Source organism: Perca fluviatilis, chromosome 24 (assembly GCF_010015445.1).
Source record: "Perca fluviatilis chromosome 24, GENO_Pfluv_1.0, whole genome shotgun sequence".
Lineage (NCBI taxonomy): Eukaryota > Metazoa > Chordata > Actinopteri > Perciformes > Percidae > Perca > Perca fluviatilis.
The window spans coordinates 12786403-12801034 of record NC_053135.1 but is presented as its reverse complement, the minus strand read 5'-3'; the positions used below and the strand labels follow the sequence as shown (position 1 = coordinate 12801034).

The following is a 14632-nucleotide window of genomic DNA, read 5'->3' as shown; positions in this document are numbered from 1 at the left end:
TCAAGCGTGGAGCAGATCGATGGCTCTTTGTCTCTGTTGCAAAATGCTTTCGTGTTTCAAGCAGGCATTAGGCGTACACATGATTGAAATACTACAATAATCATCATTTCAATCGATCATTTGAGGTGCTGTACGAGAGCATCTCTTCCGCACATTCTGGGAAATGCAATTGCCTTTTGCAAAACTAGGTGCTGAGGAGAAGGAAGAACCAAGCTGTGACAATGTGATCGAAAATGATATTATGAGCCAATTAGATCCCTCGATAACTTTGAAGAGAATAATTGCCTGCCGAGTATCGCCATAGAGTAATTCAGTCTCTGGATTTTTTTCAAATGTATATTTCAAATATATGAGACGTATATAATATAAAACAAATACAAATACAAAATTGAAAGGAAAATGTTGTGGCCAACCTCCTAGAAACATGACTACTGCATTAGGTGACAAGTACTTTGGATAACTGCTCATAACAGTTCCTGTCTGTTTATAGAAATCACTATGTCCTCCTCACGGATTTGCAGAGGAGTACACAAAACTAGCAATGAATCAGGAGTGTACACGGCTCAGTGTGCTGGCTGTTTCTGAGCTTACTCATTTTAGTTTAATTGTGGAAACATCTTATCACAGTAAACAGGATATTGTTTCTACTGTATAAGGACCGATCCAAGATTGATACTACCTCAGTATCCTGGCACGCTGCTGTACATGTAAACAAGCTGATTGAAATGTGATTGCACAGTAAGCGGAGTAGTAAGTTGTTTAAGAATCCAAGAAATGTGATGTTTCCCAAGATATTTCCTGTTCTTGTTTGCAGATTGTGATGCAAAAGCACTGGTTTCTAAGCTACAAACGCACACTGTTAATAATAAAGGGATACACTGGGACTATATTAGGGACAGCAATGAAAGGTTTTGGGCTGCAACTAACGTGTCATTTTCTATTATCGATTCATTTTCTGCCCATATTCTTGATTAATCGGTGTCTGTCTATAAAATGTCAGAAAATTGAGAGAGAGATGCCCTCTATAAAAAATAGCTTTTTTAATTTTATTTTGATTTGAATTGATTAATCGAGTGTTTGTTGCAGCTTTACACGTTTCACCTTATTTGAATTTTTCTTTGGAAAATTTTTCTTTGGAAAAATCACACTTGTAAGACAGTGAATGACGTACAAAAGATAAACAGGAACAAGTAATGTTTATCATATTACACATGTAACAATATGCAACATTGTTGAAAGGGTCTTATCCCTTTCCGACATGGGGCAAACCAACTGCAACTTTATGAAACACATGCAAATAGACAAAACAAATTAAGAACACCTCTTCATTGCAAAAGCCTCCTTTTCACTGGGAAAATTAGTAAAAAATGTAATTACAATTGGACCAACTCAACAACACAATAGAACAATATCAATTATAGTATCATAGCATCAATATCTTGTTATTAGAAGATCATTCTTATCACCATCAAAAACTGAAAACCAAAGTTGTTTTTTTCTTCCAAAACACAAATCCAAGTGCAAGTGGAGCAGTCATGCAGCAAAAGTTTGGCACTGTGATCATTTACTGTCCGTGTCCATAAAATGAAAGATATGACATCATCTAGTGGTCATCATCAGCATTGCATCAGATCTTTACTGGAAACAATTCAGCTTGTGGAGCAAAGACAAATGCATGGTCCTTATCTTGTGTGCATACAACCCTCTTCTGTAGAATGTGCACCCCCAATTTCTCCCCAAGTCTCCCTCTCTTTGCTGTAAGTCACAGTGCAAGTCTCTAAAACGACAGTATTAGTTTTAACAACTAGCTCTTTATCGAGATGATCTGTAGATGAGGATTTGTTGTTTGTATATACTGTTTGTGTGTGTGTGTGTGTGTGTGTGTGTATATATATATATGCATGTACGTATATATTTGTATTCATTTATTTCTCCGAATGATTTGTATATGCGACCGGACGACGTTTGCTAAATAAGTTTGTGGTGTCTTGTAATCCCATGTGGGATGGGCCAAAATGTCTGACATGACACAGAAATTAAATTCAACTAAACTAAACTAATTACCACTCTGTGTCAGACTTTACTTCATCGTTTGTCCGCTTTCCCCAACAGATACCTCTCGAAGCATTCCGACGGCCAGGACCTACAAGAATCCCCAAACCTAAGGGCTACGGCTCCCAGAAAGGGACAAACAGCACGGCAGCAGCCCTGGGACCGCAGAGCAAGAGTCAGCCCCCACACACTCATCCAGCCACTGGGAAAGAGCAGCCCCCACACACGGCTGCAGCATCACACATCAGCAACAACAACCCAAATCTAGTGAACCGCAGACTCTAATTTAAAAAAATATATATATATATGTTTTTAGGGGCTGAGGGTCGGCTTATATTTCACCGCAACCAAAATCATCCTCATAGTTACTTCATATGTTAAATGGAATATCTAAAAATCTAAAATCACTGTGTTTTGCATAAAGACTACCTGGTGATTGCTAAAGAAAAAATAAAATTGTAACAGTAAAATTTTAACTGTCAAAGTACCGCTTAATAATAATAATAATAACAATAATACATTTATTTTATATAGAGCTTTAAAGGGTACTCAAAGGCACTTTACAAGGAAAGAAGAAAGAAAAACAATAAGATCAGTATCAAAACAACAATAACAACTAGAGATAAATATAAAAAAATGTGCAGTCATTCTTTTTGTAATCTTTCAACTGTTCTACTATTACCTAATCCTCATCCATGGTGCTCCGAAGACTGCTAAATACAACAGATTGTTTTTGTCAATATGTTCTATGTGTACACAATGTATTAGCTGTAAATAAACCTACACAACATTTAAGGCAGTAGTTCCAGTGTGACAGATTTTTTGTGAATTTGATTTCACTGTGATCAAAATAAATTCAACTGAAGTGTAATACTAGAACATTACGTATGCCATGTGTTATGTCCTTGAAAGAAAAGGTTTCTTTGTATTGTGTCAGCATTTGAACTGATCTTTAAGTACTTGACCTGTCGAGATGTTCAGATAATGACACAGCCATTTATCTAATTCTCGGGATGGAACACATGGATTTTTTTTTTTTTAAATAAGTGGCAATAATGTACATAAGTGTATAAGTTATGTGTTGTAATGCAGCACCGTGATAGTTATAAGCTCTAATATGTGACATTTGTGTTATTTTTGGCTATCAATAAAGAATTTTTATACCTGAAAACGAGACAAATGTGTCTGATCTGATTATATTAAAAAAATGAATAGAACAAAATCATGGTGATGTCTTAATGCATATTTTGATAAAAAAAAAAAAAAAAACACACTAATACAATTTCGAAATCAAAGATAATAAAAGTTGAAAAAATGGCATTGTAACATTTAGTTTTATTAACACTGGAAATTTATGTTATATGTACAATATGTCAACAATTATGGAAATACAAGTGGTGCAATGAAAAACAAGAAACAAATATGATATGATGCTCACAGAATGTTTAACACACATCAACACACGTCAACATACAGTACTGTAAAACAACTTCATTGAAACCGCAACCCAACCTAACCTACCCAGAGGGTCACCGGTTCAAGTCCCCATACGGACCATGTACGGACATGCGGGGGGGACTCTTGTCATCTCTCCATTTGAGCTTCACTGTACAGGTCCGGGGGATGTGTGCATATTTTGGGCCTGTGTGCAATGTGTGTAACTGTAACAGCAGAGCGAAAAAGTGAATTTCCCCTTGTGGGATTAATATGTATGTCTACTTCTTCTAAGTAACTATTGTGACTATAGGATTACCTCTGTAACTACTTAACTGAGGTTTTAAGGTGGAAGTGAAACACTCAGAACGCCATGTAAACAGTGGAAGGACTGCTATCTGTCTTTACATCTTATCGTGGCGTCGAAAAATAATTGCAGTTTAAGATTTCCTGGATTTTTAAGAAACTTTTTCAAAGGCCAACAGTGGTGTCCAAACCTCCTCTTGTCTTGCCGCCAAGGCGCCGTCACTGATGTCCCGTCAGAGCAGAGTTTATGGCTGAACGCAGCACAGACAGGAAGTGCTCTCTCTCCTCGCCTCTTTCAGTGGCACAAATCCAGGAACGACAAGGACCCTCCAGGACAAAAGCATGGCACACATCTAAAGACAAAGACATTAACATTCCTTTCATTTTCAGACGCTATCAAAAAGTCCAAAGACTTCAAATGATCATATGGTAAAAGCTCACAGTGTGTATGTGTGATCTCTCTGACGGCCAGGCTGGCGAGAGCCACAGAGGCCAGGAAAGTGTGTGTGCTCTGGTGAGCCAACGTGAACGCCGTGTGATGTACATTTCGCCGCGTCAGCACCAAAGCGTCGTTAAACAGGAACAGGCCCACGTCAGACACCTGCTCATAGGTCCTAATCATGCGCAACCACACACACACACACACACACACACACACAGACAGACAGACAGACAGACAGAATGAAAATAATGACTTGATTATATTTACAATCTGTTAAGATGTCATTTAAAACATACAGCACTTAATTGTGCAAGGTTTCCCATTTTATTTATTAAAAGGTAATGCAAAAGTTGAACAATACTGAAATCCTAAATTGAACATACGTTTGTCCATTGTTTTCCAAGTAAATATATCTTTCTGACAAAAGGATTTCAATACTACGTATAAAGTGAAAACTCTAAACTGGTTTGGCATGTAACAGTAAGTACTAAGGTTGGTAAATATCCAGAAATACGAAAATAATCAAAAGGTTGAAGATCTGTTATACATCTACTAAGTAAAAAAAAAAAAAGAACCTTTCTGGCTATAAACTGTTATTATTCCACACAGGAATAATTTGTGTTGTTACCTGAGCGAGTCTGGAATCTGTTCATCAGGGCTCCTGAGCAAAGCAGCATCCTGAGTTATTATCAGCTGCCTGTTCCCTTCACGGAGGTTCTACACACACACACACACACACACACCATATTCACATTAAAATACTTACAACATGTACGTTTAATAGTTTGTTTTGAGAGTGTTCAGCTGTGTGACAGCTGTGTTTTTACCGGACAGCCTTGGATCATCTGCTGCGTTTCCTCCATCAGCCTGTCTCTCTCTGAGTTTCGCTTTAACTGAAACGGAAGAAAACACCTGTGTGTGTTCAAGGCTATGAGCACAGAAACGTATTTAAAAAAGAAATTTAAAAAAATAAAGGTGGCATGAGGTACTGACTCCTCGCTCTGGGCGTTGTACCTTTTGTATGAATTCTCTGAATCTCAGCAGTGTGTTGAGGGCAGAGGACAGGTGTGTGTGGTCCGGGTGACCGGTGTGTGTGTGGAAAGACAGAGCTTGAAGCAGAGTCACGTACTCCTGTATTCTCCACACTGGACACAGCAGCAGCTCCTGCAGGCTTTACAAAAACGCACCCAAACACGTCTTTAAAGCACTTTGCTTAAATGAATACATCCCAGTCTTTTGGTCAGTTATGGATGAACATTGCCCTGGAAACAAATACAAGATATGAGTGTGTGTATATGTGTGTGCCGTTACCTCAGCATGTGAGTTGCAAGAGTTCTGTCTGCTCTCTTCAGGAAAGCCCTAAATGGAGGCTTCGTCTCTCTGCACTGACACACATAACATCCTTGTGCTTACATTTCGTACACATAAACTGTTTGTCTACATTAAACCTGGCTGTTGAATAAATCTAAATAAAGTATAGCTTTAGACACAATATAGCTGACCAAATTCTGTGATCACGCAGAGTACAGTGAGGATCGGGCCGCAATTTTCTGTCCGAGCCCGGCCCGAGCCCGACAGGCATTAAAGGTCCCATGGCATGAACATTTCACTTTATGAGGTTTTTTAACCTTAATATGCGTTCCCCCAGCCTGTCTATGGTCCCCCAGTGGCTAGAAATGGTGATAGGTGTAAACCGAGCCCTGGGTATCCTGCTCTGCCTTTGAGAAAATGAAAGCTCAGATGGGCCGATCTGGAATCTTCTCCTTATGAGGTCATAAGGAGCAAGGTTACCTCCCCTTTCTTCTTGCTTTGCCCACCCAGAGAATTTGGCCCACCCATGAGAGAGAGAGAGACATCATGGCTTTCAAACGAACAAGGTGGCAGTTGGTCAAGGCCACACCCCCACCCTCCATCTCCCCCCCTCTCCTCCCTCAATAGCTACAGACACAGAAATGGCACATCCTAAGGAAAGCTCATTGTGGGACTGGCTCTAGTGGCTGTAATTCTGCACCAAGGCTGGATTTCGGAAAGAGACTTCAGATACAGTATTAGGGGACCACTAAGGTCTATATAAAAGAGACTTCAGATACAGTATTAGGGGACCACTAAGGTCTATATAAAAGAGACTTCAGATACAGTATTAGGGGACCACTAAGGTCTATATAAAAGCATCCAAAGAGCACCATGTCATGGGACCTTTAAGATATTTATGTCTGAAGCTGACCCAAGCCCGACACAGTTAAAATCTCGTTTTTTTCTCATACTAATGACACATACGTTTGTTTGTGTGGAAAGCCCACTTTTATTAAGCAACTGTAGGAAGGCATTCGGAAATGTCAACAGATGAGCGCATCAGTGCACACGGGACAACAAGCACACGTTAACACAGGCGCACACCTACATAATAAGCTTTTTTTAAATTGAAAATGTTCAATGCCTTATCGCGCTGATGTGACCGAGCCAGACGTGAACCCGAACATCATTTCTAAATATCTGTCCGAACTCGGCTCGGTTCGGGTATCCATCCTCTTAACACAGAGCCAACTGCTTTCTCAGACGGCTGTACAGTCTAGCCAGTTAGCGTAAGGTGCACGTTCTTTCACTGTACCTTGTCGATGGTACGGAGGGCAGTGGTGTAGTTGTTGAGGTAGTTGGTGTAGACTCGGAGTTTGGAGCACAGTTTTACAAGCACATCTCCAACACACTGCTCTGCACCCCACTGCTGCAGCCTGGCTTCTAAGTCTGTCTGAAACACCCTGCAACACATGCACATCTATCATGGAATTTCCACACATATGGACGCAAACAAGACAGTCTCATACAAATATTTGTGTATGTGTGTGTGTGTGTGTGTGTATATACCTGTTGAGCTCCAGTATTTGTGTGACAGGGCTGAGGACAATTTGGATGTCAGCGTAGCTGAGGATCGCTCTGTTGGAGTTAAGAGCTGCTGTAAGAGGCTCCTGGTACACCTTCAGCACAAAGGAAGAGCATGTATATCAGTGTAATACCTAGGTATTTTATTTTTTGACAGATCTCTGAACCTTTTCTGCATCTAAATAAACAAACACAACTCTTGCTAGGTTGGTGGTTGCTCTGAAAACATCTAAATTATCCTCTCCAAATCAGATTATAATAATAATTAAAAAAAAGCAGGGACAAAATAGGCCATGCAGCTGCAGACCAATCAACCAACACCTAGTTTAAAATAAAGTTATTATATAAGCTTCCCATAGTTTGCTGAAAGGGCCCAGTTCCTATCAATTGTCAGTAGCTGTTTTCTGGACTTGATTGTACAACATTACCTAATATTTGTTCAGTGTCAGGAAACATTTCTAAGTCTGATTAGACTTCATCTAGAGTGACGACTGCACCTTAAACAATGGCCTCGCAGCAACTACATATCCTGAATGAACAAAAGTTTGGTCGTCTTTTTGATTTTAATGTTATAGTCCACCCATTAGCTACCTTCAGCACAGCGCCCAGTCTCCCCAGATAAAGACACTCGCTGTGGTGGAGCTCTCTGGCAGCTGCACCTCTCCAATCCAACGCTGTCTAAAGACAGAGAGAAGGAAACGAGTTGTAAAGATGAAGTGTGCTCCTACAACCTTCTCAAGTTCAAAACACAATGTGCACACACACACACACACACACACACACACACACACACACACACACACACACACACACACACACACACACACACACACACACACACACACACACACACACACACACACACACACACACACACCTGTGGTAGCTCAGGTATCAGGCCGACGCATTTCTGTGAGCTATGTGGTGTTGAGGAGAAATCATCTGCTCCTTTGTTTCTCCACTTTCCCCCTCCACTACACTCTTCTCCCTCCTTCTTCCATTTTGTCAGGAAAATGGCAAGAAACTCCAGAGGTCTGGTCTGAAGACGGAAGAGCAGAAATAAAGAAACACACGCTGACTTATCCACAGTTAATGATCGAAAGAACATGACTAGCGTTGTGTCATCTCAGTTGTTGTTTTTTTGCCGCTTTTCTGTTGTATTTATGTATTTCAAAAAAAACAAACTCCTTTACAGTACTCTCCACCTCTTCCTGTCTTGTGAGAGCAGCAAGTCCCTCAGTCAGAGCCTCATTCAGATCTTCGGACACACAAAGATCCTCAAGGCAGATTTTCTCGCAGAGAAAGTGACCTATAAATATATGAATAGATTCCTAAAAAAAAAAAAACGTTTACAGGACACAAAGCATTGCAGGCATTTGTTTAAAACTGCCATTGCTCCAGCTGTGTGTGTGTGTGTGTGTGTGTGTGTGCGCGTGTGTGTGCATGAATGCATTTAAACCTCTCCTTTTGTGAAACCCACCCAAAGCTCGGCCCCTGGCCTGGAGGCTGAGCCGCTGGAGCTGTGTCCCCAGGCAGCCCCTCAGCTCCTCCAGAGCCTCGTCCATCCACTGAGCCTGTCTGCACCAGCCCTGGAGTGCACTCTCACACACAAACTGCAGTGCCGGGGCTGCTGGTTGCTGGTTCAAGAGTCCGGTGCCCACACTGCCATCAGACCACTCACTCAGAACTGGGAGAGGGTTAAAAAGCATAGATATATGTTTTTTTGTGGCTTCAACATGATGCTTAACAGTAATTTACACTTGGGAGTAAAATACACTCCTGAATGGCGACTTCATAGGCAAAAAGGATAACTGTGGTCTACTGAATAATACAGCAAAAAGCTGAAAACATTTTTCAACAAGTTATAATCCTTAAAGTAACTATATGTAACTTTATTTTATTTATTTTAGAAGTTATCTGTTGTAGTTATGGCTGATACTGAGCCAGGACCATCGCGGGAGAGAGACAGACGACGGGCGAAAACCAGGGTCCATCTCGGTCGGGTTTTCAACAGATGGAGACAATTACACGATAAATACGTAAATAATTCAAAACCGACCCTGAATTGGCCCTAAGGTATGTAATTTCATTCATAAAATAATTTTACAATGCGCGATGTGGTTGTACGTCAGTAGCCTATATTAAATTAAGTCCCCCTTCCATTTAGCGCCAGTTTTAATTTCTTTTTAGTCCGTGTTTGTGTTGGCCTACTATTTCCTTGTCCCCCTGTACTTGTGTAAAGCCTCCTTGGGTTTCATGAAAGGCACTATATAAATCTAAGTTATTATTGTGTTGGTTGCTACAACAAACTCTTATTGCTGTAGCTCGTGACAGAGTAACAGTGATAACGTTACCCGGTTTAGCTCACGATACATCCAAAGTAGGCTAAGTTACCGTATACAACACTTGAAATGCAACGATGCACCTGTAACTTATTCTCTTATTGTAAATGAATGATTTTCTGTAATCACTTTGTAAGTTATAATGCTCGCCTAGCTGCTAGTGTGGCACGCCCTCACACTCTGCCTCTGACCGGCTTGTAAACCTATTCAGGTACAACCTCTAAATACAATTATGAACCTGAAAATGACCATAATATGAGCACTTTAAGGATTATAACTCTAAGTATTTCAAGAAAGTCAAAATATCCCACTGGGCCAAGAATCACATGAGGCGCCTGCTGTCTTAGACATTTTTGGACAAGTTATTGGTAGTTTTGAGGTCACAAAGAGCATATTCCTAAGCTTGGAGCTACTGACAAAAAGATTTCAGTGGAAGTTTTTGAGTCAGTCTTGTGCATGGGTGACTCACTGTTCTGGAAACTTCCGGTGGCAAGACCCATTGGCGCCTGAACCTCGAGACCAGTCAGAGTAGAGAGAGCCTGGATGAGACTCACTCCTGATGCTGACGAAGAGAGAGAAAGCAAGAGACAGAGTGGAAGTTATTGAGACAGACGCAGAAAGTGTGTGTGTGTGTGTCCTAACATCTGTGTCTACCTACCAGATGCAGCCAATGGGGTGAAGATGTCAATCCCTCCTCCTTCCTCAGTTGGCGCCACCCAGCCACCCAGCTTTTCCCAGAATTCTCTATGTTTAGAGGTCAGTAGAGTCCTCTCTGACAAGCTACTACCTGGAGAGTCAAAGGGAAAACAAAGTGGATTAGTCGACGAGAGAAAACAAGGTTTCCTTGGACGATTTTGAAGAGTTTGAAAACTGAGCAACGTGCGTTTTCAACTTTAACTCGTGAATGGCGACTTCACAGGCAAAAAGGATAACTGTGACTAAGCACATTAATCACTGAGCCACAGAATTATGTTGTGGAGTCGTAGCATGTATCTAAAAATTAGGAAGTGTTTTAAATTTGTTATATCGAAAGAAAAAGTCTATTTTTTTAAATCCTCTGTGTCCTCCTTGGCTACTAGCAACTGCGTGGGGAAGGGGTGGGGGGCGGTGCGCGATCACGGAAGGCTCGTATCATGTTGGAGCGCCGACAGTTTTGTTGTTCCTCATGGGGGGCGACAGAAACTACGCACTATAGCTTTAAGAACAATTAAAACCAGGGCTCACTGATTTGGTTGATTTGGTGTGTGGTGGGTCCATACGTAACATAAATCAATGCAAGATTTATGATGATTAGTCTTGTGGCCAACACTCAACCAAGGGACTGACTTTAAAGAGGTACTATCATAATAAAATAAGCCACGAAATGGTTTCAGCAGATGTGCTTCACAGTATCCTGAGAGATAAACTTCGCTCCAGTTGGCCTGGAACTAATCGTGGCCGTGTTTCCACACATTAAGATACACAGGATTATTAATTCTCACTGTGAAGCAGATGGATTTCCTCCGTTCCTCCTGGAGCTAGTAGGCCCAGTCTCTGAGCTCTCTGCCCAGAAATGGCCCTCTCCACCTGGGTTAACAGAGCTGAGAGTGTCCCTCTGTGGTCGTACAGAACCACAACCACTCCTGCTTTCACGCCACTCAGCACAAGCTAGATGTAGCATAGAGAGAAAGAAAAAGAGCAGACAGGTAGAAATATTATATGTTCATCTTCCAACTGGGCCTTTTTCCTTTTACACTCTTCGCCGCTGCTCTCTTCTCCTACAAAATAGATGGTGATTTAGGACGGACTCTTTCTTTCTTTGTCTTTTACCTCGTAGGCAGGAATTCTGTTGGAGATCAGCAGTAAGAGGGCAGGAGTGGTCAGATGGATGGGTGAAACTGTGTGGGGCAGCGCAGGTCTGCTGGTGAAGGAGGACAGCGCTGCACTGGCTTTGCTCTGTCTTTCACTGAAAGAGAAGGAGTACATTAATAGGCTACATGAAACAAAGTCTTAATAAACAGGTAACTCAATGTATTGTATGTCAAAACGCAGGTAACCGAAATCATTGAGGGTAAATGAATACTGTATGTCACTGTCAGTGTGTAGACAATCACCTGCTAGGGCTGGAGGCTTGGACTCTCGCCAAGCTCTGAGCTGCAGTCATGGGCTGTCCCCTGTCCAGGCTAGACCAGAGGCTGGGAGACCCAACAGTCCTTGGAGGCCAGGAGAGAGAGGGCCAAGAGCTGAATGTTCTTCCAGAGCTGAGCCTCCCTGTCTCGGTACTTCCACCTCTGGCTCCTTCTGGCTTTGCGTAGCTGCCCCAGGCTCTCCTGGTTCTCATAGATTGTCCTGCAAATGTAACAAATATGGTCTCTAAGTACAACAACTTTTCTAAACTGAAAGCCATTTCTGCTTAGCGGTTTAGGGCATAGTTTTGCATATTTCTCAAACTTCATTTGACACTGTATACAGTAAAGAGGAAAAACATGAGAGTCCAGATGATATTTCATAAGGTTAAAGGTGCCGTAGGTAGGATTGCGAAGATCCAGGACAGGATCCAGAACACGTGAACATCGACAACTTCTCAGTCCCTCCCCCCACTTTCCGCTAAAGCCCAAAACGGTCTCCTAAGCCCCTCCCCCCAAAAGGGAGAATGAATGCGTGTGCATGAGCAGTGATTGACATGCAGTTAGACACTCCCCCTGGCCTTGATTGGTGCATCTGAACAGGGAGCTGTGGATTTTTGCAAATTGCACTACAGGCTGTAGGTGGAGCCAGAGGAGCTGGATTTCTTTTTTAAATGACCTGCTTCATATAGTTCTACTGGAACATAGGGTCAGTTTCAGCAAATATGACAGAAAGTTAGTTTTATAAGTCTTACCTACTGCACCTTTCACTCGCAACTTTGATGACACCTAAAAAAGTGTTCCTATCATTTTGACACCTTGTTGTCTATTATGATTTCTTTCTTTTCCACTCACTTTTCTCCTCCTGTAGTTTGTCTCTGATCATCTGCCTGATCCTCCTCTCTTTGCGCCTCTCTTCCTCCTCCTCCGTCATCCCTGTGCTTTGTAGGTTGAGGGTCCCGTACTGCTCGGCCGCCTCCCGGGGAGTGAGCCAGTCCAGCGTGGAGACGCAAGAGACATAGTGGTTCTTCCACGCTCCAGATTCTCTCTCTCCTGGAGTGTAGGGAAGGAACCAGCCTCTTGTGATGCACCGGCCGGCCCAGAGACAGTCCTGGGCAGAAAGAGACAGAGGCAACGCAAGAAAATGTGTCTTAATGTAAGTATGTAGAAACGGCGGTCATGTCAAATATCTCTCTTCTGGGCTTTTCACCTGCTCAGCAAGGACCCTCCAGTGCCAGCTGACTTGGGCAGCAGAGCAGAGGTCGCGAGGGGACAGAAATGACATCACATACAGGGACAGAAACCGTGGCAGCACCGCCGTGAAGTCCACTTGAGTCACAGGAACCGTCTCGATTAGCAAATCCCTGCAATACCTGCCCACATTGCCAGAGGTTTCAATTTTTTTTAAACATGTGTATAACTTAGGTTTCAAGCTGAGAAGAAAAAAAAGGTAACACAAGAGAAAGACCTTACTTAAGCTGTGACTTGGTGCAGCGTGTGAGCAGAGAGTGCAACAGGTGTTTCCTCTGTCTATCAGTCCACAGGTCATACCAGTGGAGCACAAGGTTCATCCTCTCCTCAAATAACTGGGAGGAAATGGGGGGGGCAGCAACAAATTTGATACAGTCAGTGACGAACGTATGGAAGGTGCACACTCATTGGATCATTGTCTGGCTGCGTTGCCAAAAGCTACAAAGCTGGCTTCCAAAACATTGATGAAGACTGTGGGAATGAAAAAGTACAAAAGTAAGATAGATGGTGTGATAACGGCTGAAAACATTGGTTTAATTGGGTCACTATTATCATGTAAATGTATTATTTAAAAAATGATCCTTTATGCATGACATACTGTAGCCTACTGCTATCATTGCTCGGTCTGGTAGAAATCTCATTCAACCTTTCAGGAAACCACCATGCTTTTCTTACTATATGCAGTGGAATTTATTGAGGATTTAGAGATAGGAGAAGCAAAATACTTAAATACGGATATATAGGCTAGATATATATATATATATATATATATATATATATATATATATATATATATATATATATATATTATCTGAAATACATGTTAAAGGCCTAGGGAGGAGTGAGAGCTCTGTCCTGTGTTTGCAAGTTTCTGCTGTCGTTTTTATTAATGCTGATGCTCAAACTAAAAAAGAAACTTAATTTCAAGAAAAACAAAAGCCCTCACTGTATGTGGAACTACATGAAATAGTACAGCTACAATAAGTTGCAATTGTGGACCTGGATGCCAAAAATAATAAAAAAATAAATACATCTGCACACAATTCCCATTATGCAATGCTGGCTAAATGATAAAATAATGAATGTATCTTAGCGTCATTTATCTTTTGTCAAATTTTGGAAGCATAAAGACAGACTTTACGCCAGTTTGTGCATCTTTTACAAATCTGGTAAATTGGCCAATTAACTAAACTGTTACTTCATGTCAGCATCATTGCACGGAAAAGATGTGTTAAATCTAAACAGGCATCCGTGCTGGATAATAATTTGGCCAGTCCTGCCATCTGGTGGCTATTAATAAAAAATATATTTAATCGAGTTTGGTCTGACCTGCAGGTTGCTCGTCCTGTTGTTCAGAGGAGTCCAGGTGCTGAAGCGGGTTCCGGACCGCAGGCTGCGGACTTGCTGCGGGTCATAGTCGGTGCCGCTGAGCTGCCACTGCTTCACCGAGTGAGGGCTTGATTTCACGTTAGTCTCCATGTTCTCACGGGATAACACACTTAGAGAATAAACGCCTCGACTCCCGTTTACTGTCAGATTCAGCTTTATAAACTATAACAGGCGGCCATTGTGCTGCTCTGCCCCCGGTAACCTTAGAGACGCATCAACAAAAGGATGTGCACATTCCTTCACACAGCACACATCCGCACACATCCCTCCTCCTGCACATTAATAAGTAACAAGATGACCATGAAGCATGCAGCAGGTTGTCAGCATAACCAAGTGAATCATTGTCACCTTATGTTGGCCACCCTTTCTGCCAACTTCTTTGATAAGTGAATTATTTTATGGAGTAATAGTGCATATACAAGCATGGAATCATA

At 41.8% G+C, this 14632-nt stretch overlaps 2 protein-coding genes across 6 annotated transcripts in view; one reads left to right on the top strand and one right to left on the bottom strand.

Annotated features, from left to right (window-relative positions):
• Positions 1-3191, top strand: part of filip1l (filamin A interacting protein 1-like) — an 87255-nt gene extending 84064 nt beyond the window's left edge. For 2 of the 3 annotated variants that reach the window (XM_039793523.1, XM_039793524.1), the window contains exon 6: positions 2113-3191. In XM_039793523.1, the coding sequence (XP_039649457.1) occupies positions 2113-2337 (225 nt within the window). In that variant the 3' untranslated portion in view covers positions 2338-3191. The remainder of the gene's footprint in view (positions 1-2112) is intronic. The other variant, XM_039793526.1, reaches the window with a different exon arrangement.
• Positions 3192-3380: 189 nt separating this feature from the next.
• LOC120554049 (epithelial cell-transforming sequence 2 oncogene-like) lies at positions 3381-14394 on the bottom strand. 3 transcript variants are annotated; one of them, XM_039792645.1, is made up of 21 exons: positions 14139-14394; positions 13032-13144; positions 12769-12931; positions 12414-12669; positions 11547-11781; positions 11263-11398; positions 10935-11100; positions 10112-10240; positions 9923-10015; positions 8592-8798; positions 8305-8420; positions 7989-8150; positions 7703-7789; positions 7097-7206; positions 6843-6990; positions 5546-5619; positions 5249-5405; positions 5062-5127; positions 4863-4951; positions 4234-4406; positions 3381-4145 (listed from the first exon to the last, which is right to left on the bottom strand). In XM_039792645.1, the coding sequence occupies exons 1-21, from the start codon at positions 14286-14288 to the stop codon at positions 4012-4014; spliced, it is 2964 nt and encodes a 987-aa protein (XP_039648579.1). In that variant the 5' UTR covers positions 14289-14394; the 3' UTR covers positions 3381-4011. The 3 variants fall into 3 exon arrangements, 2 of the variants coding, with proteins under 2 accessions (XP_039648579.1, XP_039648580.1); XM_039792646.1 differs by having other exon boundaries at positions 8317-8420; XR_005638294.1 differs by lacking the exons at positions 3381-4145; positions 5546-5619 and having other exon boundaries at positions 4360-4406.
• Positions 14395-14632: the final 238 nt, after the last annotated feature.